Source organism: Loxodonta africana, chromosome 19, assembly GCF_030014295.1.
Source record: "Loxodonta africana isolate mLoxAfr1 chromosome 19, mLoxAfr1.hap2, whole genome shotgun sequence".
In the NCBI taxonomy this organism is placed as follows: Eukaryota; Metazoa; Chordata; class Mammalia; order Proboscidea; family Elephantidae; genus Loxodonta; species Loxodonta africana.
The window spans coordinates 58,957,733-58,983,886 of NC_087360.1; the positions used below are offsets into that span (position 1 = coordinate 58,957,733).

Here is a 26,154-nt window from a genome sequence, read left to right on the forward strand (position 1 = left end):
GTTACACAACAAATGTATTCCCCCAGCATGTCAGCTGGTGTCATGGGTTGAATTGTGTCCCCCCAAAATGTGTGTCAACTTGGCTAGCCCATGACTCCCAATACTGTATGATTGTCCACCATTTTGGTATCTGATGTGATTTTCCTATGTGTTGTAAACCTTACCTCTGTGATGTTAATGAGGTGGGATTATGGCAGTTATGTTAATGAGGCAGGACTCAATCTGCAAAATTGGGATGTGTCTTAAGTCAGTTTCTTTTGAGATATAAAAGAGAGAAGTCAGCAGAGAGACATGGGGACCTTATATCACCAAGAAATAAGAGCCAGAATAGCGCATCCTTTGGACCCAGGGTCACTGTGCTGAGAAGCTCTTAGTCAAGGGGAAGATTGATGACAAGGACAGAGAGAGATAACCTTCCTCTGAAGCTGACACCCTGAATTCGGACTTCTAGCATCCTAGTCTGTGAGACCCCCACGCGCCTGTCAGTTTGTTGTACCGTGGGGTCGTGTGTGTTGCTGTAATGCTGGAAGCTATGCCACCAGTATTCAAATACCAGCAGGGTCACCCACGGGGGACAGGTTTCAGCTGAGCTTCCAGACTAAGACAGACTAGGAAGAAGGACCTGATGGTCTGCTTCTGAAAAGCATTAGCCAGTGAAAACCTTATGAATAGCAGCAGAACACTGTCTGATATAGTGCCGAAAGATGAGCCCCTCAGGTTGGAAGGTGCTCAAAAGACGACAGGAGAAGAGCTGCCTCCTCAAAGTAGAGTCAGCCTCAGTGACGTGGATGGAGTCAAGCTTTCGGGACCTTCATTTGCTGATGCAGCACAACTCAAAATGAGAAGAAACAGCTGCAAACATCCATTAATAATAGGAACATAGAATGTGAGAAGTATGAATTTAGGAAAATTAGAAATTGTCAAATAATGAAATGGAGCGCATTAACATCAATATCCTTAGGTATTAGTGAACTGAAATGGACTGGAATTGGCCATTTTGAATCGGACAGCTGTATGGTCTACTATGCTGGGAATGACAAATTGAAGAGGAGTGGTGTTGCATTCATTGACAAAAAGAACATTTTGAGATTTTTCCTGAAGTACAATGCTGTCGGTAATAGGATAATATCCCTACACCTACAAGGAAGACCAGTTAATACGACTGTTATTCAAATTTACGCACCAACCACTAAGGCCAAATATGAAGAAACTGAAGATTTTGGCCAACTTCTGCAGTCTGAAATTGATCGAGCATACAATCAGGATGCATTGATAACTATTGGTGATTGGAATGCAAAAACTGAAGACAAAGAAGAAGGATTGGTAGTTGGAAAATATTGCCTTGGTGATAGAAACAGTGCCGGAGAGCGCATGATAGAATTTTGCAAGACCAATGACTTCTTCATTGCAAATGCCTTTTTTCACCAACATAAACGGCGACTATACATGTGGACCTTGCCAGATGGAATGCACAGGAGTCAAATCGACTTCATCTGTGAAAAGAGACAATGGAAAAGCTCAGAATCATCAGTCAAAAAAGGCCAGGAGCTGACTATAGAACAGACCATAAATCGCTCATATGCAAGCTCAAGTTGAAACTATAGAAAATAAGAACAAACTCCAACCTTGAGCATTTCCCACCTGAATTTAGAGACCATCTCAAGAATAAATTTGATGCATTGAACGCTAATGACTGAAGACCAGACGAGTTGTGGAATGACATCAAGGACATCATACATGAAGAATGCAAAAGGTCTTAAAAAGACAGGAAAGAAAGAAAAGACCAAAATGGATGTCAGAAGAGACTCTGAAATTTGATCTTGAACATCGAGTAGGTAAAGCAAAAAGAAGAAATGATGAAATAAAAGAGCTGAATAGAAGATTTCAAAGGGCTGCTCAAGAAGACAAAGTATTATAATGACATGTGCAAAGAGCTGGAGATAGAAAACCAAAAGGGAAGAACACGCTTGACATTTCTCAAGCTGAAAGAACTGAAGAAAAAATTCAAGCCTCAAATTGCAATATTGAAGGATTCTTTGGTGAAAATATTAGACGACACAGGAAGCATAAAATGAAGATGAAAAGAATATACAGAGTCACTATACCAAAAAGAATTAGTCAACATTAGGAGGTATCAGGAGGTAGCATATGATCAGGAACTGATGGTAGTAAATGAAGAAGTCTAAGCTGCACTGAAGGCATTGGTAAAAACAAGGCTCTAGAAATTGACAGAATATCAATTGACATGTTTCAACAAATGGATGCAGCTTGCTCACTCATCTATGCCTAGAAATTTGGAAGACAGCTACCTGGTCAACCGACTGGAAGAGATCCATATTTATGCCTATTCCCAAGAAAGGTGATCCAACCAAATGTGGAAATTATCACACAATATCATTAATATTACATGCAAGCAAAATTTTTGCTGAAGATCATTCAAAAGTGGCTGCAGCAGTATATCAACAGGGAACTGCCTGAAATTCAAGCCAGATTCAGAAGAGGACATGAACCAGGGATATCATTGTTGATGTCAGATGGATCCTGGCTGAAAGCAGAGAATACCAGAAAGATGTTGTTTACCGGTGTTTTATAGACTGTGCTGAGGCATTCGGCTGTGTGGATCATAACAAATTATGGATAACATTGCAAAGAATGGGAATTCCAGAACACTTAATTGTACTCCTGAGGAACCTGTATATAGATCATGAGGTAGTCGTTCAAACAGAACAAGGGGTACTGCGTGGTTTAAAGTCAGGAAAGGTGTGTGTCAGGGTTGTATCCTTTCACCATACCTATTTGATCTGTATGCTGATCAAATAATCTAAGAAGCTGGACTATATGAAGAAGAATAGGGCATCAGGACTGGAGGAAGACTCATTAACAACCTGCGTTATGCAGATGACACAACCTTGCTTGCTGAAAGTGAAGAGGACTTGAAGCACTTACTGATGAAGAACAAAGACCACAGCCTTCAGTATGGATTACACCTCAACGTAAAAAAAACAAAAATCCTCACAACTGGACCAATAAGCAACATCATGATAAACAGAGAAAAGATTGAAGTTGTCAAGGATTTTACTTTACTTGGATCCACAATCAACACCCATGGAAACAACAGTCAAGAATTCAAAAGATGCGTTGCATTGGGCAAATCTGCTGCAAAAGACCTCTTTAAAATGTTGCAAAGCAAAGATGTCACCTTGAAGACAAGCCATGGTGTATTCAATTGCCTCATATGCATGCGAAAGCTGGGCAATGAATAAGGAGGATGGAAGAAGAACTGACCCATTTGAATCATGGTGTTGGAAAAGAATACTCAATGTACCAAGGACTGACATTTGGAACAGATCTTTCTTGGAAGAAGTACACCCAGAATGCTTCTTAGAAGCAAGAATGGTGAGACTACGTCTCACATACTTTGAACATGTTATCAGGAGGGATCAGTCCCTGGAGAAGGACATCATGCTTGGTAAAGTAGAGGGCCAGCAAAAAAGAGGAAGACCCTCAATGAGATGGGTTGACAAAGTGGCTGCAACAGTGGGCTCAAGTGTAACAACAATTGTGAGAATGGCACAGGACTGGCAATGTTTCATTCTATTGTACATAGGGTAACTATGAGTTGGAACTGACTCAACGGCTCTTAACAACAACAACAACAGACTGTGAGAAAATTAATTTCTCTTTGTTAAAGCCATCCAATTGTAGTATTTTTGTTATAGCAGCACTGGACATCTAAGACAGAATCTGGTATTGAGAGTGGAGTGCTGCTCTAACAGACACTTAGAGTGTGGAAACGGTTTTGAAACTGTGAATGGTAGAGGCTGAAAGAGTTCTAAAGTGCCTAACAGTAAAAGGCTAGATTGCCTTGAAGAGACTGTTGGTGGAATTACGGACATCAAAGACAATTCTGGTGAGGACTAAGAAGGAAATGAGGAGAGCTGTTACACTGGAGACAGCACAGGGGACCAGCAGTGGCAGAGAAATGGCAGCAGCAGAACCAGGAGACCAGCGGGACACAGCGCTGGAGCCAACCCACAGAGCGACAGAGCTGAGTGCCTTTGCACAGGAGGCTTCCTGGTGGAGTGGGGTGCCTCTGGGCACTTATCGTTGGAGCTCAGCTTGCCAACACACAGAGCAAGAGAGCTGAGCGCCGTGCAGCTGAAGCTTACTGGCAGAGTGAGGTGCCTCCAGGCACTTATCTATGGAACTACAGAGGCTTAGAACACTTGCCCCAGCAGGGTAGAGGCAGGCAGTGATGCCCAAAGGGCCAAGAGGCCAAGGAAGCAGGAAGTAGAAGCTGAATAGGCAAGGAACTCGGGAAGCAGAGCTGCCTCAGTTTTAAAGGGCAGAGTCGCCACTCACATGGACTAGGAGAATGGGGCCACCCAAAGTCAAGGGAGCAGAGTTGCCATTCCAGTGGGCCTGGAATGCAGAGCTGAAGCCCAGGGCCTAGGGGCCTCCATTCAATCTGGAGAGTGAGGCCAATACCTACAGCCTAGAGGGCAGGGCCATTGTATAAGTGGTGTCAGAGAACAGAAGATTATTTTCAAGCCTTGAGGGCTAATGTAATGTGTTCGACTTACTTGCTTGGTGCCTGTTATCCCTTCTTTCCCTTCAGTTTCTCCCATTTGTAATGGAAATGTCCAGTTTGTGCCTGCTCCACCATTATACTTTGGAAGCAGATAACTCATATTCTGGATTTCACAGATGAAGAGAAATATTTGGATTTTGGACTTGGAGTTGATTTAAGACTTTTGCTATAATATGATGTGGTGAGTGTGTTTTACATGTGGCAAGGACATGAATTTTGAGGCACCAAAGGGTGGAATTTCATGGAATGAATTGTGTCCCTCAAAAATGTGTGTGAACTTGGCTATTCCATGATTCCCAGTATTGTGTAGTTGCCCACCATTTTGCCATCTGATGTGATTTTTCTATGTGTTATAAATCCTGCCTCTATGATGTTAATGAGGTAGGATTAGCAGTAGTTATGATAATGAGGCAGGACTCAACTACAAGATTAGGTTGTGTCTTAATCTCTTTTGAAATATAAAAGAGAGAAGCAAGTAGAGAGACATGGGGACCTTATACCACCAAGAAACAAGAGCCAGGAGAATAGCACATCCTTTGGGCCTGGGGTCCCTGTGCTGAGAAACTCCTCGACCAGGGAAGATTGATGACAAGGACCTTCCCCCAGAGCCAACACAGAAAGAGAGCCTTGCCCTGAATTTGGACTTTTAGCCTCCTAGACTGCAAGAGAATAAATTTCTTTTTGCTAAAGCCATCCCCTTGTGGTATTTCTGTTATAGCGGCACAATATAACTAAGACAGCTGGGTTTTGTAAGCTGTCAAAATTCAGCACATATAAGAATCTCCTGGGGAGTGATGAGTCTTGTGCTCAGAGTTCCCATTCCTCAGGACTTCAGAAAGGCCAAGAAATCTACCTTTTAACCAGCTCCAGGTGGTCTGATGCTGAAGGTGCAGTGATCACACTTTGAGAAGGCTTCAGAGCTGTAGGAGAACTTACTGGATCCTTGAAGCAAGGAATCTACGTTCTTCAAGTATATTAATGCCACGTGATTTATCTTCAAGTTCAGAAATTCTGACTTCTACTTGCTCAATTCTGCTCCTGTGACTTTCTGTTGAGTAGTCTACTTCTGTAATTTTATTGTTAATCTTCTGAATTTCTGATTGCTGTCTGCCTATGGATTTTTCCAGCTTATTAAATTTTTCGTTATGTTCCTGAAAAATCTTTTTAATTTCTTAAATTGCTTTATCTATGTGTTCCTTGGCTTGTTCTGCATATTGTCTCATTTCCTTCCTGATGTCTTGAAGGGCTCTGTATATTAATCTTTTGTATTCTGCCTCTGGTAATTCCAGGAATGCACTTTCATCTAGAAGATCCCTGGATTCTTTGTTTTGAGAGCTTGTTGAGGTGATCATGGTCTGTTTCTTTATGTGACTCGATATTGACTGTTGTCTCCAAGCCATCTGTAAGTTATTGTATTAGTTTATGCTTGCTTACTGTGTCATAGCTTCTTGCTTTGTTTTGTTTTGATATACCCAAATGGGTTGCTTGAGTGAGCTAGCTTATTATTTTCGCCTTTGGAGCTCTGATGTCCTGTCCCCAGATGGCTACAGCTGTTATCAGGTATATGAGTTTAGGAGTCCATTCACTTTTCTTGTATGAATTCAGCTCAGGTGTCCAGGTAGCTGATCATCAAGTGTGTAGTACGGGCTCTGTCCTACAGTCTTACATGGGCAGGGGTGATTGGTATATGTACCAGTATCTGATTGCAGCAGGGGGTCACACTCTGAACAAGGTAGGGGCCTGAGAACCGACCCCAAGTGTCTCTGAGGAAAGTGCGTCCCTGTTCCCTGGAGCATGCAGGTGGGTGGGTTCTGCAGATGGACCATGGGCACCCAGTGTTTTTGGTTGTAAGGGCTGGGAGGTACCAGTTACTCTTGGACCCCTGTTGCGGGTGGCTGGGTGACCTGAGTGGAGCTACCAGTCCTTAGGCCCCTGATGTGGGTAGGTGAGGACCCTGTTTAATAGGCAGATGTTCACTGCACAGCTGAAACAGTTGGAGTCTGCCAGCAAGGGCCTCTTCTCCTGAAATAGGCCCACACAGGTCCATGCAAAGGGGAAAGGTACTCAAAATCCATGGATGGTTTGTGCCTGGACGGTAGCTGCTTCTGTCCTCAGTTCCCCTGGTTAGTGGAGCTGGCAAATTATCTTGTCCCCCAGTTGCAAATTTTTTCCTTTTCCAAGGCTGGGAGGATAGCTCTAGGTGCTCAACAGGGCCTATCTCAGGCCTAGGGAATTCAGCCGCTGAAGCTGGCTTGGGGTTGGGGAGGGCGCGGTAAAATATACACAAGCACTTAGCTTTTGCTGAGAGCGCCGTTCTCCTCAGGTTCCTGAGGTGTGAGTGGGCTGTGTGGCTGCCTGCTTCTCCCTGAGGAAACTGCAGCCCAACACTAGTACCAGCCTGCCGCTGGCACTCTGGGAATGGTGCCTGAGGGCTCCCCGTGATTCAGGTCCTGCAACTCCTCTCCACTTCTGAACTGTCTCTTCCTCCCCCTGCCCATTAGTTCATTTTCTAAGCTTGCCTTTGATGCTCAGGGCTCCTAGCTTGTCATAAATATACTCGTTTCACTTGTTTTTTTGGGTCTTTGTTGTAAAGAGGGCTCGCTGGAAGCGTCTGTCTATTCCGCCATCTTGGCTCCACCTCCTGATTCTCAAGGAACCTGTGTGGAGTGGAAATACTCACCCCAAATTTCTTTCTTTTATGAGTTCAGTCTTTTGGAAAGTGTTTTTTTTTTTTCAATGAGGCACATCTTTATGTAGTACACGTTACACATAAGTCTAGTGTGCCAATCTCATGCCATCCTCTGAAAAGAACTGCTCAGAGCAGTACGTTCATTGACCCTTAAGGGAACTAGAGGTAAAGGGAGCAGACATGAGTTGCTTAGGTAAGACCAGACTGGGATGGTGATAGTATGAGGCGTAGGGATAAAAGACCCGACAGAACACAAGGACTATTTTTTGGGAATAGGCTGCCTGCAGAGGGAGAATGAGGATGCTCAATGGTATGAGCCAGTAGAGGTGTCTTATTTGTATGTGGGGGGAAAAGGGCGTCATGGGGGGTGGTGCAGAGACAGAGAAGGAGGGGAGAGACAGCCAGCACAAGGCTGAGGGCTATAAGGCACTCGCAGTCTGTGTACTCAGGGTGCTCGCAGGCAGCCAAGTCGCACGAGAATCAGTTGGTAATGATGGGAGAGCAGAGTCCAGCGCTCAGTCAGGCCACAGGTGTCTGTGTGTGCAGTGGAAGGACCAATGGGGTGGGTCCGCCAGGGGTTCCAGCTGACACCTGCTAACTACAAGGCAGATGTGGCCAAGTTAGTGAAACTCAGTGGGGCGCTGCGGTTCCTCGTCCCTTCTCAGATCGCATGCTCATCTTAATTTCACAGCATCGCTTTTCTGCAGACACAGCAGTGCTTGGGCCCCCCTTGTTTCCTTGGGTTTCTGTCTCTGCTACTGTTGTAGAAAGCTCCACGTCACTGTGTAGACTGAGCAGGCAGCTGGTGCGATGTCGACTTACTCCCGCCTCTAAAAATAAAAATCTGGGCTCCCCTCCTCCCCACTCTCCTACTTATATAAAAGAAACAGAAGCCAGATTTATGATATTTAAGGAGAGCTAAATCCAAGCACAAACACTGTACAGATGGGTTTTGCTTCCATGGCAAAAAATACTTTCCAAAGTAGTCTGGCAATTTTGTAGAATTTCACATGTAAATCTCTCTGCACCCAAACCAATCCTCCCCTTTCTAATTTTGATGCTGATACTGTTTTAACATTTTGGCAAAATTCTCTCACATGCATTCCTTTGGAGGAGCTGGTTTTCTTTGGGAAGAAGAGCCTTTCACTGGCACGTATCCCTCCCTAACCTCTCCCTGACTCTTACCTGGTTGCCCTTTGTCCTTGTCACCTACAGAAGGCCATTCATTTCCTTTAGTATTGATTCTGGTGAAGCGCAGAGGGCGGTCCGTGTTCTGAAACTACTGACTTGTTCTCCTTTCTGGGCTCTAACCCCAAACTAAACTTGCCCTTGGCCAGAACAGAGTGCTATTCTTGCTAGTGTGGACATCCACAGCTGCCCAAGTGGCCTGGGACTCCTGGTTATCCTTCCATGAATGTACTTCAAATTTCCCCAGCTACTGTCCTGGGAAGGACCCTGGTGGCACACCCAGTTAAGCATTTGGCTGCTAACCAAAAGGTTGGTGGTTCGAGCCCACTGAGTGGCTCCGCAGGAGAAAGACCTGGCAGTGTGCTCCCATGAAGATTACAGCCAAGAAAGCCCTGTGGGGCAGTTCTACTCTGTTTCCTAGGGTCACTATGAGCCAAAATTGACTCAACAGCACCCAACAGCCACAACACTGTCCTGCGTACATTAAAAAAAGTCCTAGTTGCTCTCGTGTAATGAATGCCTGCTCTGGGCCAGGCTCTGGCGAGATGCTTCACCTATCTGGTCTCATCCTGGCAACAGCTGAGCAGACAGGCACTTTATGCTCCTTGCCTTAGAGGGTCTATGACCTTCACCCCCTGCCCAAGGTCACACAGCCAAGATGGCGACAGGCAGGAACCCAGACCCTCTGACTCCAAATCCCAGGTGTGAACCATTGAACCACACCTCTCTCCCCTCCTCCCCTTTGATACAGTAAAAAACCGTTCTGTTGAATTCATTTTATTATAATCAAGATGCCAATCTTGTTACATGTACCCAAGTAACAAAGAGAATTTAATATTTTCTTGCGAGTAAAATTAGAAAGGAGGAACACCAGCATGATTGACACCATTCTTCAAAGAGATTAAGGTTTTATTCAATTGAATTCTTTGAGTAAATGACAGCTTTTCCTTTTCCCATAAAATCTGTTTTACAGACTGACCCTGGTATCCCTTCTGCTGTCCTCCAATGCTGTAAAACTGGGATTTGACTGTATAGAGCCTCTTCTTTTCCCCTTTCCTCTTCCTTATCCTGGCAGAATCAGAAACATTGATTTTCACAGTAAGACAGTGGCTGGCAGGGGGAGAATTCAGTCAGCTGGGATGGCCAGAGGAATGCTGGCCAAGGTGAAGAAGCCATGAGCCTTACAACAGATCACATGTTAGGTGGCCATCTGCTATGGAACTGGGCTGGGCATAGGCCCAGAAAGTCTTGCCCAGGAGGCCCTCAGGCCTGGCCTTCGCCTTGGCCCTGGGGGCTCTAGGGCTGTGCCACTCAAAGTATGGTCTGTGGTCCAACAGCATCATCTGGTAGCCTATTAGAAATGCTGGATCTTGAGCTCTCTTGAATTTGAATCTGCTTTTCAACAAGAGCCCAGGTGATTTGTATACACATTGAACCCAGGATTTGGACTCAGAAGGCCAGGGTTGGATTATCTCTTATTCCACTTACTAAGTGACATCAGATAAGACATTTAATGGGATAACGTGAATAATATTAGTGGTGCAAATGATTAACATGCTCAGCTGCTAACCGAAACGTTGGCGGTTCGACTCCACCCACAAACGCCTCAGAAGAAATGCCTGGTGATCTCCTTCCAAAAAAATCAGCCGTTGAATTGAAAACTCTGTGGAACACAGTTCTACTTGACACACCTGGGATCACCACGAGTCAGAACTGACTCCACAGCAACTGGATTTTTGGGGTTGTTTTTGTTTTACTTACCTTCCATGGTTGCAGTAAAGTTCAAAAAAAACAATGTAGGTGAAAATGGTTTCTAACAGTGATGAGCAAAGTAGCCAGTCTATAGACTGTAACCTGTCTGCGGTGGGATAAGGAGCTTGTCCAGAATGCAAATCCGTGCACTGCTTCCTTCATTGAGAAAGTCTTATAACACCTTATCCTCCCCAAAAAAAGTCAGTTGAATAAAGAGTGCATGGTGACATAGCTGATTTACTTTTGAGCCAAGCTCCTTACTCTTATGATGAGTCTGTAACAGCTTGTGAACCAGTAACCCATAGACCACACTCTAAGCAACACCACAAAACCATGGTGCGAAAGTTTATTGCCTTTATACCTTGATTTTGGAAAGCACTTTCATATATATTATGATATTTGATCCACACCAGCAACTTTGAGAAATGAACAAGTAGATGTTACTATCCACTTTTAAGGAGTTTAAAAAAAAAAAAAAAGGAAGCCAAGACTGTTGAATATCTTGCCCCAGGTCACACAACTAGTTAAGTAAATGTGGAGCTAGTCCTGGCCCTCCGCAGTCCTCAAGCCCCTTTTATGCCATGCTGCCTGAGGCAGCCAAGCCCAGAGGGGAACGCTTGGTCCAAATGCACTGGTATAGTAGAAAGGCTGTTGTTCCCTTTCTTTTATTAAATGGCTGGGTTTTTTGGTTCTTATTGTTGTCAGACAGGGTAGTTTACTTACTTACCTAGCTTTCTGGTTGATCTATAAAAACCACCCAAACCCACTGCCGTTGAGTCGATTCCAACTCATAACGACCCTATAGGACAGAGTAGAACTGCCCCATAGAGTTTCCAAGGAGTGCCTGGCAGATTTGAACTGCAGACCTCTTGGTTAGCAGCCCTAGCACTTACCCACTATGCCACCAGGGTATCTGGTTGATCTATAGGGCTACCTAATTGAATCCTAGCTCTTCCTGGTGACAGATCACTTCCTGCCCAGCAGCTTGTCCTCCAAGTGTGATAATAGAAAATAGATTGTGGGAAAAAAAAGGAACAAGGTATTTGCTGGCTATGGGAGCCTTGAAAGCTGTCTCCAAATCAAATGGATCTTATTTTGTTTGTTTGTTTACAATGAATTGCTCTCCTAGGTGACCCCAGCCCTTCTCAGTAGGTGTCCTAGCAAGTGATTTAAAAGTTAAGGTGTGTATCCATATTGGGAGCTCAGGATTCCTGTAAGCAGGTATGGGGTGGCTTCTATTTCAGAACGGCTACACCCCTTTGCACATCGCTGCCAAGCAGAACCAGATGGAGGTTGCCTGCAGTCTCCTGCAATATGGGGCATCAGCGAATGCAGAGTCATTGCAAGGAGTGACACCCCTTCACCTGGCTGCCCAAGAGGGTCACACAGAGATGGTTGAACTGCTCCTTTCCAAGCAAGCCAACAGCAACCTGGGGAACAAGGTAAACATGGCGTCTTCCACTTTGCCCTGTAATTTCAGTGATGGGTGAGTGTCAGCTAACTAGATAGAATATCTGAATATGGAGCACCTACCATGTGCCCACGTTCTAGGTTAGGTAATGATGATATGTGTGTGTGTGTGTGTGTGTGTGTGTGCGTGTGCGTGTATGTATGTAATCCCTATAACAACCCTGTGCAAGTTTTATCTCAGTTTTGTAAATAAGAAAACAGATTCCCAAGGTTGCATAGTCCTACACTTGTCAGTGGTAGAGCTAGGACATACCCCCAGCCTATCTGAATGCCAGAACCTTTGCCAATTCTCCTCCACCATTCTGTCTTTCTAAATAAATTGACTCAAGAATCTGCCAAGAAGATCATTACTAAAACCTACAATATACTTTCCCAAGAAACGTGTTAAATAATTTGGTGCTAGAAATTCGTTTTCTGTGGAAGAAGATATTTTTTAAAAATACTGACCTAACTGCAAAGATGTAATCCATGTCACTGAACTGTCCATGTAGAAACGGTTGAGTTGGTTCATGTGTTGCTGTGTATCGTCTCAACAACAACGAAGTAAATTGAAAAGAAATACTGACCTATACATTAAAAAAAAAAATTACATTAGACTAGGAGTTTTCAATTTAGGGATGATGGGTGTATGAATATACAACCTTCTAAAATTGTACACAGCATTTTGGGAGGAGAGGCCTGTGAACATTTTTCTGGGTGAAGTGGTGATAGTTTTCATCAGCTTCTAGAAGGAGTGTCTGGCCCCAAAAAAGACTAAGAACTACTACTTCTTTTATAATCGTTTTATTGAAATGTGATTCATATATCATAAAATTCACCATCTTGAACTGTACAATTTAGTAGTTTTGTGTGCCCATCATCACTCTCTAATTTCAGAACGTGCTCATCACACCAAAAGGAAACCCCATACTCATTAGCGGTCACTCCCTACTCCTCACCCCCTCCGCCCAGCCCATGGCAACAACTAGTCTTCTGTCTCTATGGATTTGCCTCTTCTGGACATTTCACAGAAATGGAATCATGGAATATGAAGAACAACTTCTTTAGATGATAAATTGACATTGCAGTGTTTCAGAAAGATAAGCATTCTAAGGGTAACTTCAGATTTCCTAAAACCTTACAGTCCATTGGCTCTCTTTACAAAAGTTTAGACAGGTGATCCCCAAGGAGGGAACTGTCATGGTAGCATCATTATAGTTAGTGGGATTCTAGGTTTTCTTGGTTGTGCCATGTAAAACACATGTAAGGAGAGAATAATGATGGAGTAATTCTCTGTACTGGGAATAGAGCCACTCACCCATTCACCACTCTCACATGGTAGACTATTGGTGTTATCCCAAGAATGGGTCAAGGCACTACACAATTATGGACTGTTCTCACTGCAGCCAAACCCACTTGCCTGGAGGGGCTGACCTGTTTGCTCAGGCTTCAGCTGGGGAAGGTTACTGTTCCTGGGGCTCTGGAGAAAGTGCAGAGAGCAGAAGAGGGGAAGCAGAGTCACTGCAGAGGAGACTAACCCTACTCACTGCCTTCTCAATGGCAGAGAGATTGGAACTTGGTTTATCCCATCATTGATAAAATGTATTGAGATAGGGAACAGGGGAGAAAAGACTTTTCTAGCATTTTTGTTTGAGCACCCACATAACAAACAAGATCTCTGATACACTAATATCCTCATGAGAAAGCTGTGATAAGAATATGATCTTTTCACTCCCAGGAGGATCCTCCACCCTCTTTACAGCACACCGTTGGCTGTGATATAATAATATACTACATTTACACGGCACATAGTGCTGTCAAAGTATTTTCACCTAGGTTATCTCAACTGCTCCCTACCTTGCCTTTGAGGTAGTTCGGTGATAATCTCCATTTTCTACATAAGGAAACCAAGGCTCTAAAGCTCACCTAGAATCATAGGAATGGGGAATGTTACAGTTGGAAGGTACCTTAAAGTTTATCTAGTTAAGACACTAGGTGGATGGCCCTCCACCTGTTTGTGTAAATAAAGTTTTATTGGAAGACAGACACATCCATAATGTGTTGACCATAACTGCTTTGTCATTACAATGGGAGAGCGGGGTAGACACAGAGACACAAGACTAAAATATTGGCTACCTAACCCTTTATAGAAAAAACGGCTGACCTCTGATCTAGTTTAACCATCTCTTTTTTTAGATATGGATACTGAGGCCTAGAGCAGAAGAGATTTGCCCAAGGTCGAATAGCTCATTGGTGGCTGCAGAGCCAGATTCAGCTGCCTTAGTAGTTTCATTGTGGCCTGGAATTCTGCTCTGGATAGAAGGTGATGAACATCTTTTTCTTTCCAGAGTGGACTCACTCCCCTCCATCTGGCTGCACAAGAAGGCCACGTTCCAGTGGCAACGCTGCTGATTGACCACGGTGCCACAGTGGATGCCGCCACCCGGGTAAGGCCTGCAACCTCACTCTTCGGCCTGTGTATGTGTCCCCACCCTTCACCACCCCCCCTTCATGCTCACATGGTCCTCCCCAGTGGTCCTACCCCTCACACTTCTGAATGGTCGCTTCCACAGAGCTTTGAACCCAGTGGTGCATTTTTCGTTGTCACTCCCTCATGCTAGGAGTGGAGTTTGCAAGAACCAATCCTAATTATCTCACTTCTCAGTTGGGAATTTTCAAACGTTTGCTAGGTCTTTGAGCCTCTGTAGTGGGAACCTGAAGGCAGGTCTGTTTGATCATGATTTCAAGATCTTATCTCAATAATGTCAAAATGGTAGACTTCTCTGCCTTCACACAAAAACCCAGCCCTGTTATTTAAGCATTTAGCTAAGTTCAGTTCAACTTTCTTTCAATCTCCCCTATGTGCAAGGAGCTGTGTGAGTGGAATGAGAATAATCCTGTGGACAACACACTTGGTACCTACCCTCAAGGCATTTGGAGCTCAGTGTGTAGGAGATTGTAAGAGGCTGGAATGAACGGCACAGTGTGATAGCTGGTAGAAGAGTAGAGCTGAACCACCTGGGAGCACAAAGGCAAAAGAGTGTTTCCATTTGATGGGAGGAAGGAAGCTTCATGGCAGAAGCATTTTCACCCATAAGGAAGGGACAATGTTATGTTGAAGAGTCTCCCTGGGGCAAAATACTAGAAACTGTTTTTCGTCCATAAGTGCCTGCAGCTTCATCAGGAATCTGCTTAGAGTCCGAGAATGTTCCGGATCTTCAAGGCTTCTCTGATGGGTCCAGTTTAGTCTTTTGGGATCCTGACCCTGAGAGACCCTACAGTGGGTGTTAGAACTACCTTGAGGGTCCCAGAGCCATCCTGTATATGAAGGTCTAGCTTACAGGGTCTATGGTAAGGTTGTCTCTGGAACCTGGCACCAGCTTCCCAGGGAAACTTAGGACCAAAGAGCTTGGAGATCCTTGGCTTGCCTCCCCCAGGGAACAACAAAATAACAAACAGGACAGATGCCTGCAAAATTAGCTCCTTAAAAGAATAAATACCCAAAGCCCACTCATATCCAACAATGGTCCGTTCCTATAAATTCTATTGTGCTACAGCCAAGTAACTCAAACCGTTTTCTAGAATGGCATTTCAAGGAGCTCTGGTGCTACAAAAGGTTAAGCGCTTGACTGCTAACCAAAAGGTTGATGGTTCGAACCCACCAGCCTCTCTGTGGAAGAAAAGACCTGGTGATCTGCTCCTGTAAAGATTACAGCCAAGGAAGCCCTACGGGGCAGTTCTGCTCTGTCACATGGGGCCGCTATGAGTTGAAATGTACTCTAGGCACTCAACAACAAAGGCATTTCATCTTTCTAGTGTAACAAGCCTATTCTTCAGCGATCTCCACGCTACCATCTGTCCTCAGCTTAGCCTTCTCAGCCACTGGGGGCCTAATAGCTCTTTCCTCCTTGAAATAATTTCCTTTGGCTTCTGTAACACAGTCTCTCCTGGTTTTCCTCCCACCTCTTTGCAGCCCCCTCAAGGTCTGACTCTCCCTCTAAATATAGCCTAGGTACTTAGGCCCAGCTTTTTTCTCTTTACCCTTTGTCCTAGGTGATTTCACTCATCTCGCTTCCATATGCTGATAGCTCCCAGATTTACCTCTCTAGCCTGGAACCCTGGTGGTGCAGTGGTTAAGAGCTCGGCTCCTAACCAAAAGATCAGCAGTTCGAATCCACCAGCTGCTCCTTGGAAATGCTATGGGGCATTTCTGCTCTGTTCCACAGAGTTGCTATGAGTTGGAATTGACTCAACAGTAACGGGTTTGGTTTTGGGGGGGTTTATATGCTGATAGCTCCCAGATTTATATCTCCAGGCTAGACCTCTTTGCAGGGTTCAGTATCAGTTTTCCAGTTGCCTACTTGTCATCTCCACCAGGGTATCTCACAAGCATCTCACACTTCACTTGTCTGAAACTGAACACTACCTTTTCAGGCCCATGGTATCTGATGGTAATAGCAGTACAGCTTATACCTTATAGCAGCTGTCAACCTTCCAGAATTTTCCCTGTCTAGCCTCTCTTTTAATCAAGTATGTTTGTAAGGACTTCATTAATGCACAATCCATAAAGTTTCCTGGTCTGCCCACAAGCCCTGTTGGCCATCCATTCTTATCTCTTGCTTTTCAGATGGGTTATACTCCACTCCATGTGGCCTGTCATTACGGAAATATCAAGTTGGTGAAGTTTCTGCTACAGAAGAAGGCCAATGTCAATGCCAAGACCAAGGTACAGGGACACCTTAAACCTGACACTTAGGCTGATGGTTCTTAAGTGCCAAATTAGGGTGCAGCCAGAGCTGCACTGGGCGCACTGGAGGCTCTGCCATAATTTTAAGCTTTGACCGTGAATGAGGAAATATGGAAAATGCATTTTTTAATGTTGTGTGCAATAGATGGATAAGCTCTGTAGTATGTGGGAAATTCTTCCTCTAAGAGTTAACCTTGCCAAAACGTCTACCTTGTTTTATAGCTAGGATACAGCCCCTTGCACCAGGCAGCCCAACAAGGACATACAGATATTGTGACTCTTCTTCTGAAAAATGGTGCTTCCCCAAATGAGGTCAACTTTGTAAGTATCAACTGGTTTTCTGGTTTCAGAATATTGATTTCCATGGGAAGCCCTGTGAGACTTCCATTAACCATGGAGATTCATCTGGATGTTAAAAATAACTTGAATTATACTTCGAACTTGGCCAGTCTCTCTCAATCTGTACTTACTGTGCTATATCTGGGAGCTGGGAGGGGCTGCAAGACCATAAAGTTGCAGCTACTTGGGGTACACAAGACCCTGGGTGTTGTGATCAGTTTTTGTTTCTTGCTAACTGAAGGTTATCCTTTTAAGCATCATTTATTTATTCTCCTCCTTTTACTTTTGTGTATATCCTCCTCTTGAATCCCTTTCTAAATTCTATGAGGCTGCTTCAAGTATGGTACAAACGAGCAAAATTAAATGTCTTGGGTGGTTCATGATCTTTTGGGGCCTCAGAATTATCCTTACCAACATCTGTGGCCATTGTTTGGTATGAATTTTCTGATCTTAAAATGTGGACGTTTTGTTAGATTGTCTCCATAGCTGCTTCTAGCTTTGAAAGTATGTGGACCTTTGTAGACGTGGTTGCTGAAATTATAACTGTGAATGGGACTGAATCTGTATGGAGCCTAGGGCACATTCTACCACTAAAGAACTTAAAAAAAAAAAAAAAAGCCTCGAAGTCAATTTATTTTTGCGTAACTCTTTCTCTCAGCCCCCTCTTACCTGTCAGTTTGTTGTACTGTGGTGGCTTGCGTGTTGCTGTGATGCTGGAAGCTATGCCCCTCAGGTTGGATGGCATTCAAAATATAACTGGGCAAGAACTGCCTCCTCAAAGTAGAATTGAACTTAATGACGTGGATAGAGTCAAGCTTTCAGGACCTTCATTTGCTGATGTGGCATGACTTAAAATGAGAAGAAACAGCTGCAAACATTCATTAGTAATTGCAATGTGGAATGTACGAAGTATGAAACAAGGAAAGTTGGAAGTTGTCAAAAATGAAATGGAACGCATAAAGATCAATAACCTAGGCATTGGTCAGTTGAAATAGACTGGTAGTGACCATTTTGAATCAGACAATCATATGGTCTACTATGCCGGGAATGACAAATTGAAGAGGAATGATATCAAAAAGAGCATTCATTGTCAAAAAGAACATTTCAAGATCTGTCCTGAAGTACAGTGCTGTCAGTGATAGGATAATGTCCATATGCCCACAAAGAAGACCCGTTAATACAACTATGATTGAAATTTACATGCCAAGCACTAATGTCAGAGATGAAGAAATTGAAGACTTTTACCAACTTCTGCAGTCTGAAATTGATCAAACATGTAATTGAGATGCATTGATAATTACTGGTGATTAGAATTCGAAAGTTGGAAGCAAAGAAAAAGGATCAGTAGTTAGAAAATATGGTCTTGGTGATAGAAGAACATATATGACAGTCATACACATGGACCTTGTCAGATGGATACATAAGAAACAGATCGACAACATCTGTGGAAAGGCACGATGGAGAAGCTCAATATCATCTTCAGGACAAGACCAGGGGCCAACTGTGAAACATACCATCAGTTGCTCATATGCAGGTTCAAGCTGAAGCTGAAGAAAATTAAAACAAGTCCATTAGAGCCAAAGTATGACCTTGAGTATATCCCGCCTGAATTTAGAGACCATCTCAAGAATAGAATTGACGCAGTGAACGCTAATTACCAAAGACCAGACAAGTGTGGGATGACATTGAGGATATCATACATGAAGAAAGCAAAAGATCATTAAAAAGACAGGAAAGAAAGAAAAGACCAAAATGGATGTCAGAAGAGACTCTGAAGCTTGCTCTTGAACACTGAGTAGCTAAAGTGAAAGAAAGAAATGATGAAGTAAACGAGCTAAACAGAAGATTTCAAAGGGTGGCTCAGGAAGGCAAAGTAAAGTATTATAATGAAATGTGCAAAGATCTTGAGTTAAAAAACCAAAAGGGAAGAACTCGGCATTTCTCAAGCTGAAAGAACTGAAGAAAAAATTCAAGCCTCAAGTTGCATTATTAAAGGATTCTCTAGGCAAAAGATTGAATGACACAGGAAACATCAAAAGAGGATGGAAAGAATACACAGTCACTGCACCAAAAAGAATTGGTCAACATTCAACCATTTCATCAGGTAGCATATGATCAAGAGCCAGTGGTACTGAAGGAAGAAGTCCAAGCTGCACTGAAGGCATTGACAAAAAAACAAGGCTCCAGAATTCACAGAACACCAGTTGAGGTTTTTCAACAAACGGATGCAAAGCTAGAAGCACTCACTTGTCTATGCCAAGAAATGTGGAAGACGGCATCCTGGCCAGCTGACTGGAAGAGATCCATGTATGTGCCCATTCCAAAGAAAGGTGATCCAACAGATTGAGGAAATTATTGAACAATATCATTAATATCATATGCCAGTAAAATTTTGCTGCAGATAATTCAAAAGTGGTTGCAGCAGTACATCAACAGGGAATTGCTAGAAATTGAAGCCAGATTCAGAAGAGGACAGGGAACAAGAGATATCATTGCTGATGTCAAATGCCTGAAAGCAGGGAATGCCAGAAAGATGTTTACCTGTGTTTTATTGACTATGTGGATCATAACAAATTGTGGATAATATTAGGAAGAATGGGAATTCCAGAACACTTACTTGTGCTCATGCAGAACCTGTGTATAGACCAAGAGGCAGTTATTAGAACAGAACAAGGGAATACTGGATGGCTTAAAATCAGGAAAGGTGTGCGTCAGGGTTGTATCCTTTCACCATACTTATTCAGTCTGTCTCCTGAGCGAATAATCCGAGAAGCTGGACTGTATGAAGAAGAACACAGCATCAGGATTTGAGGAAGACTCATTAACAACCTGTGATATGCAGATGACACCACTTTGCTGAAAGTGAAGAGGACTTGAAACACTTACTGATGAAGATCAAAGACTATAGCCTATGAATTACACCCCATCATAAAGAAAACAAAAATCCTCACAAATGGACTAATAAGTAATAGCACGATAAATGGAGAAAATATTGAAGTTGTCAAGGATTTCATTTTACTTGGATCCACAATCAATGCCCACGGAAGCAGCAGTCAAGAAATAAAATGACGTATTGCATTGGGCAAACCTGCTGCAAAAGAACCTCTTTAAAGTATTCCAAAGCAAAGATGTCACTTTGAGGACTAAGGTGCACCTGACCCCAGCCATGGTATTTTCAGTTGCCTCATATGCATGCAAAAGCTGGACAGTGAATAAGGAAGACCAAAAAAGAATTGATGCATTTGAATTATGATGTTGTCAAAGAATGTGGAATATACCGTGGACTGCCAAAAGAAAGAACAAATCTGTCTTGGAAGACGTACAGCCGGAATGCTCATTAGAAGCAAGAATGGCAAGACTTCATCTCACTTACTTTGGACATGTAATTAGGAGGGACCGGTCCCTGGAGAAGGACATCATGCTTGGTAAAGCAGAAGGTCAGTAAAAAAGAGGAAGACCCTCAACAAGATGGATTGACGTGGTGGCTCCAACAATGGGCTCAAACATAGCAACAATTGTGAGAATGGCGCACGATGGTGCAGTGTTTGGTACTGTTGTACATAGGATCACTATGAGTCAGAACAGACTCGATGGTACCTGACAACAACAACAACTTCCTCTTAAAATCAGAATATAAAAATATACCCCGCCCTAATTTTGGTTATTCATGATTTTTGATTAGCTTGATAGCCATTAATTGAAGTATATGGATTATTTTAACTATTTTAATGACAGTAGCAGTGGTTCAATGGTAGAATTCTTAGTTTCACGCAGGAGATCTGGGTGTGATTGCAGGTCAAGGCACCTCGAGTGTAGTCACCACCCATCTGTCAGTGGCAGCCTGTGTGTTGCTGGGACGCTTAAGAGATTTCAGTGGAGCACAGACTAGGAAGAAAGGTCTAACAATCTCCTTCCAAAAATCAGCCAGTGGAAACCCTATGGATCACAACAGTCTTATCCGGTTGTGCATGGGGTCGCCATGAGTCAGGGGCGGACTCAACAGCAGCTTAACAGCAATAACTGCTCAGTTACTGACACCCAGAGAACTGATCTTCGGAAGTAGCATTGCTCTGCACTTATATTCTTAAAATTGCATGTGGCGACTTCCTGGCCGATTCTTTCCCTGTTGCTTCCCTCTTGGCGTTTCTTGACTTGTCCTGGTGATGTTTGCCCCTGCTCTCGTTTCAAGGCCCTCAAACTCAATGCTACAGATTTAAAATACCACTGCCCTCCCTTCTCCCATACACCATGCCTCTGCAGGCATCGCCACTAACATATATATAGGCTCACACATGGGCAGGGATTGTTGTTCTTGGCTCCAAATCAGAGTCTATCCACTTAGGCTCTTCCGAACAATTAGAAGGTGAGCTTGTCTACGCACAAGTGGGGCAGGGCTTACCTCCCAGACTTGATTTCCTTGTTTAATCCTATCTTGCCCCTGCTTTTCTTCCCAGAATGGAGCCACACCCCTGGCAATAGCAGAGTGCCTGAACTACATTTCTGTAACAGAAGTGCTCAAAGTTGTCACGGATGAAATTGGTGTGAAGGTATGTCTGCTTCTCCCCCTTACTTCCCTCCTAAACACACAGCTGGACTGACAGGGTGTCCCTGTGGGTTAACCTCCCCAAAGTGGAGTGAGTTCCCTGGCTGTACACCTAGTAGGAAGCCAAGAGTGGGGAAGGTTGTTCCCCATCCATCAGGCGAAGTTGTACTGCCACCTAGTGGCCTGAGGAACTGAGGATGAGACCAGACCTAAAGGGGCAGCAGCAAGATGAGGTTTGGGGAAGAAATGGGGAAATGGGAAGCTGGAGTTTCCTGCTTATCCTCCTCATGGTTCCTGCCACATATCCGTTTCTAGACTGAGAGCCTCTTAGCTTTGGTTTTCTTCATTTGGGATAAATCTCCTTTTCCATCTCCTCTCCACGGTCTCCACAGTTGTGACCAGGTAACTGTTGGGTTGGTGAAAGGGCTCAGTGTTCCATTTGGGTTGAAGTCTCTGCTTCTTCTCATTTAGTCTGACAAGCACCTGAGGAGTCTCCCTGAGACAGTAGATGAGATTCCGGATGTCTCCGAAGATGAAGGTAAAGTCTGGGATAATGAGCTCAGGCTTCAGGGAAAAGATGGGGCTCTAGGCACTCACTGAGGGGCTTCCTGCTACCAGGCGTGTTGCACTCAAGGGTTCTCATGGCACACCCAAGTTCTGCAGACTTGAATTGAACCCAGAGATAGCCATTTTTTTTTTAAATGTCTGTTATCAAAAACACTCTTTTAATATAATTTCAGGAGAAGGAAGATTTACGTCTCCAATTAAAATATAAAATCCCATGAAGTTTCATAAATAGCTCTGGGTATGCATATCTTTGATATGTGTGTCAAACTGGAGGATAATTCTACTCAGATCACTTCTCAGAGCTGTGAGGAACTGTAAGAAACTTCTGCCTGGTTGCTTTCCTCCTGCTTTGAAGAAATAACAAACTGATTATTTAAAATCTGTAAGAATTTCTTTTAATAAGCTGCTCTTCTAACCCCAGTGTGTCACTAAGATTTTGGGTATATCTGTCATTAGAGCATTACTTTAACTTCGGCATCCATGAACCACAGAGGAGTTTTGTTCAGTGATTGTATAGCTTTGTCAACTAGAAGATGAAAGCTCTCCTTGTGTCCCCTTTGATAATATGCCTCTCACTTTAATTGACTTCAGTCCTATCCTTCCTTAAACTTGACTCTTCTTTGCTTTCCAGGAACTGCTCATATAACTATCATGGGTATGAAACGCTTTCTGTTTCCTGTGGTCCTTTCCACCAGAGTGCATTTCACCCTAAGCAAACCAAGCTCTCACTAATCCATTTATGCTTTCCACCCTCCTCTGATGGCTAACCCAACCGGAGCCAGGAGCTTAACTACAATAGGAAATTTACCATCATCAGATCCATGCCCTGGCAGGTTGTTCCTGCCTGTCCATCTCTGTGTTCGTGCCCATGCCGCTGTGTGTGTGATAATAACTGCATGAGCTGTTGTGATTTCATTCTGTCAGCTCCAGACCACAAAGGCAGAAAATTCACTGCTAAGTGACAGTGAATGACAGTGCAAGGTCAAGGGCCCAGGCACGGGGGGATGAGAGAGACAAAGAGGAAGCTGGGGTTGCTAGCGGCTGATTCACCCATAATTTGAACCTCTTTGTAGTGGGCTTAGGAAATAACGAGGTTGTAGCTGCCGTGGTTAGGAAAAAATCCTGCAGCCCTTCGAAATGAGTGGTTTCAGTTCCACTGCTGTTGGCCCTTCTGTGGTGTGTGGTACGGAAAAGAACAGGAACGACTTTCTTTGGTGTCTCTGGACACCAAAGAAGGGCTGTTTTCAAGTAGGACTTGTCAAGCTAAGAAAGTTTTTCCTGGCTGTATTTTCTTTGTTTCTTTACAAAGCCTCTTACAAGCTAAGATGTTAGGAGTTAGCTGCTCCATTCTATATACTGGAGCTGGAGGAACAGGAGTGGTCAAAGTCATTGCTAATGATCCCATTTGAGTATCAGAGACCTTCCTCCACTCCTCAGGTGCAAGCACTGAGAGGAGGACCAGGAAAAGCACTTTTTTAAAAAAGAAAGGCAATCTACTATCTCCATTCTGTCACTCACTTAAACTTGTGTGGTTCCAGGGGAAGACTTTGGCTTCAGAGCTGAGAAGTATTCCAGGGATGCATATGAAGAAAAAGAGCAACTGGACTTTATGCTAGACCAAATGTAAGAAGTACTCACACGGTGGATGGCCAAGGCTTAACCCTAGAACTCGAAGGATTCCAGAGCCAGGAAAAGTAGCAAGAAGGCCAGGCCTTGGATGTGGCTCTGACAAAGACAGAATGCTGGGTTGGTTGGACTGTGGTCCAGATTTGCACCAAGATAGGCTGGCTCTGTGTCTGGGCTGCTGAGAGGGAATGGAGGCCTCTTTGATAGTGGGCTGCCTGGGAGCATGTATTCCCCTCTTCCCATCCCTATCTACCAGCTTTTTTCCTCCCCTCACTCACAGTCACATATTTACACCGTCTCTCACTCTCATGTGCTCTCAGCTTCTTACCAGACGATTCCGTTGAGGAAGATTTGCACTAGAAATGGCTGCCAAGCTAAGATCCAACACTGACCATGTTCCCCTGTCCACAAGCTATATTAGGTGAAACCCACCAAGGATTTGTGTCTGCTGGAACACCTTTCTAACTTCTCCCTGTGACTGTTGAGACTTCTACCATTGGGGGTACATTTGCACACAGAGATGTTTTGTGAATAGATCTAAAATCGTCAACGTTTAAAGACAGAAGCATGCATTCCGGTTTAGTTCCGTGGCTTATGCAAAATTAGTTCTGGTCAAACAAGCAGGCTGTGGAACTAAAAGGATATTTAATCAATTAGTACTTTCTGAACATCTGTTGGAAAGAATAAGACTTGGATCCTGACCACAAGAAACTTACAGATAGATTCATTTGGTGGGACCAGAACACACGCAAAGTGGTCATCTAGCAAAGCGGGATAGTATATTATTATGCCCAGCATGAGGCTCCATCACCAAGGGCTAGAGGACTACAAAAAGGGATGATCAGTGTGAGTTGGACTAGTCAGGAGAATACTTCATGGAGGAGGCAGCTCCTTCAGCTAGGTCCAGAAGGACATTTGGGCTCCGTAGCAGCAAAGAGGAAAAGAAAGAGTCTGTAGGTGAGGCGAAGAGAATGGCCAGCACATGGAAGGGGAATAATTGTGTTGCATGTATGAATGGGGAGCTCAGAATGAAGAGAGGAACGTGGGATTGGACAGATTGTTATGGGGGTACAGAGGTGTTTCACTTAGGCCTTCCATGAAAGATAGGGGGCCACTTAGAAAGGTTGCCCTTTTGATTTCCCAATGTTCTTGGCACACAGGATGGAATCCCCAGCCATTCCGAGGATTCCTTGTGTCACACCTGAGATCGGGCTCTTCAGAACTGATGAGGAGCAGGTAAGAAGTGTTATTTCTCTCCCTTTCCTTTTGCAGAGTGAGTGGCCCAAGACTGTGATTTTTTGAGACGACCTGCACTGCACTGATAGGAATTAACGATTGAAAAGCTTTTAGCATTTATATAGTCCCTTCGGATCCATGATCCCATGTGTTTTCTGTAGCCCTTAGTGTTGTCAGCATGATTATTATTATGCCAGACATTAATGACATGCATGTCAGAGAGCCTAAGGGGTATGTGAAAAATCAGTGACCTAGTCCAGGGAGGTCGAGAAGTGACACCAGAAGTTCTGGCTCTGAAGCCCATGTTCTAGTAACCACCACCCCCGAGCACCTGGTTTCTGCCCATACGGAGACTAGAGGTCACAGTGCAAGGGAGGAGGCCATACCTGAAGCAGGCGTAGTGAACTAGAGGTCCACTTGGGTACAGCCTGTACCCATTGTGAAGCTCAGGGCCAGCCATGTACCATTTGTGACTTTCTTTCGCATGTGTAAAAAGGCAACAGCTTCTGCCTCACCTCACTCAAGGAGCTATTGGGATGAGAGTTTAAAAGGCTAATACAGGTATAAAAGTGATGTCAGTGAGCTATTCCAAATGTGGGGTATTATTCACTCTAGCACCCTGTATTGTGGCTTCCCAGGATGCTACCTGAATTTTTCACACACACACACACAGAGGAATGTTTTAAAACAATTTAATTCCCCCTAGTTTTTTTTAGTTTAATTTTATGCTGTTTGGGACTTTTTTCCAGGGCAAGGAAATTTTTTCGGGAAAAAAGAAAGCAGTATGGTGTTATAATCCCCACAAGTTTGGATGTGGCTGCTCTAAGGCTGATAGCTTTAGGTGTGTCTGTTTTCCATCTAAGGTTGATTTCCCCCTTGTCACCAAAGGGGTATATGTCTGAAAGAAGCAGGGATAACCCTGGATGCATAAATGGCACCCAGGGATAAGCCAGCTTTTTAGCTGTCTGATCAGCCATTCTACTCGAGGACATATCATCATGATCAACATTGGTGCCACTGGGTGGCATTTGGGAGATATGCTCAATTATGGCCGTGTTACTGCTGGGGCATGTTCTCTGGATGCCTTGCCAATGAGATTGAGGAGAACCCAACCAGGTAGACCTGTGTCCTATTGTTCCTTGAGCAAACCATTCTCTCCAACTCTTTGCTTAAGTCATTAACTCAAGTCAGCAGGTCTTACTATGTGCCCTGTGTGGGGCTAGATTCTATCAGAAACAGAGGAGGGCTATAAGAGGTAATACCCGGATACCTGGATACATAGGAACTTATGGTCTAACTGGAAAAGTAGACTCAGGTACATGAAACCAATTAGAAAAAATACAGGATGGTGAATAACGAAGTGCTAAATTTTGTGGTGTGAGTTCTTTGAAGAGTTCAGAGAAGGGAGTTTAGTGTCAACAGGAAGG

General features: G+C 43.9%; 1 protein-coding gene across 1 annotated transcript in view; it reads left to right on the plus strand.

The window, feature by feature from the left end:
• The window catches only part of ANK1 (ankyrin 1), a 164,180-nt gene that overhangs the window by 89,675 nt on the left and 48,351 nt on the right, over positions 1–26,154 (plus strand). Inside the window, exons 17-24 of the mRNA XM_064272784.1 lie at positions 11,465–11,662; positions 14,018–14,116; positions 16,297–16,395; positions 16,639–16,737; positions 21,210–21,302; positions 21,770–21,836; positions 23,404–23,488; positions 24,652–24,727. Of these exons, the coding sequence (XP_064128854.1) occupies positions 11,465–11,662; positions 14,018–14,116; positions 16,297–16,395; positions 16,639–16,737; positions 21,210–21,302; positions 21,770–21,836; positions 23,404–23,488; positions 24,652–24,727 (816 nt within the window). The remainder of the gene's footprint in view (positions 1–11,464; positions 11,663–14,017; positions 14,117–16,296; positions 16,396–16,638; positions 16,738–21,209; positions 21,303–21,769; positions 21,837–23,403; positions 23,489–24,651; positions 24,728–26,154) is intronic.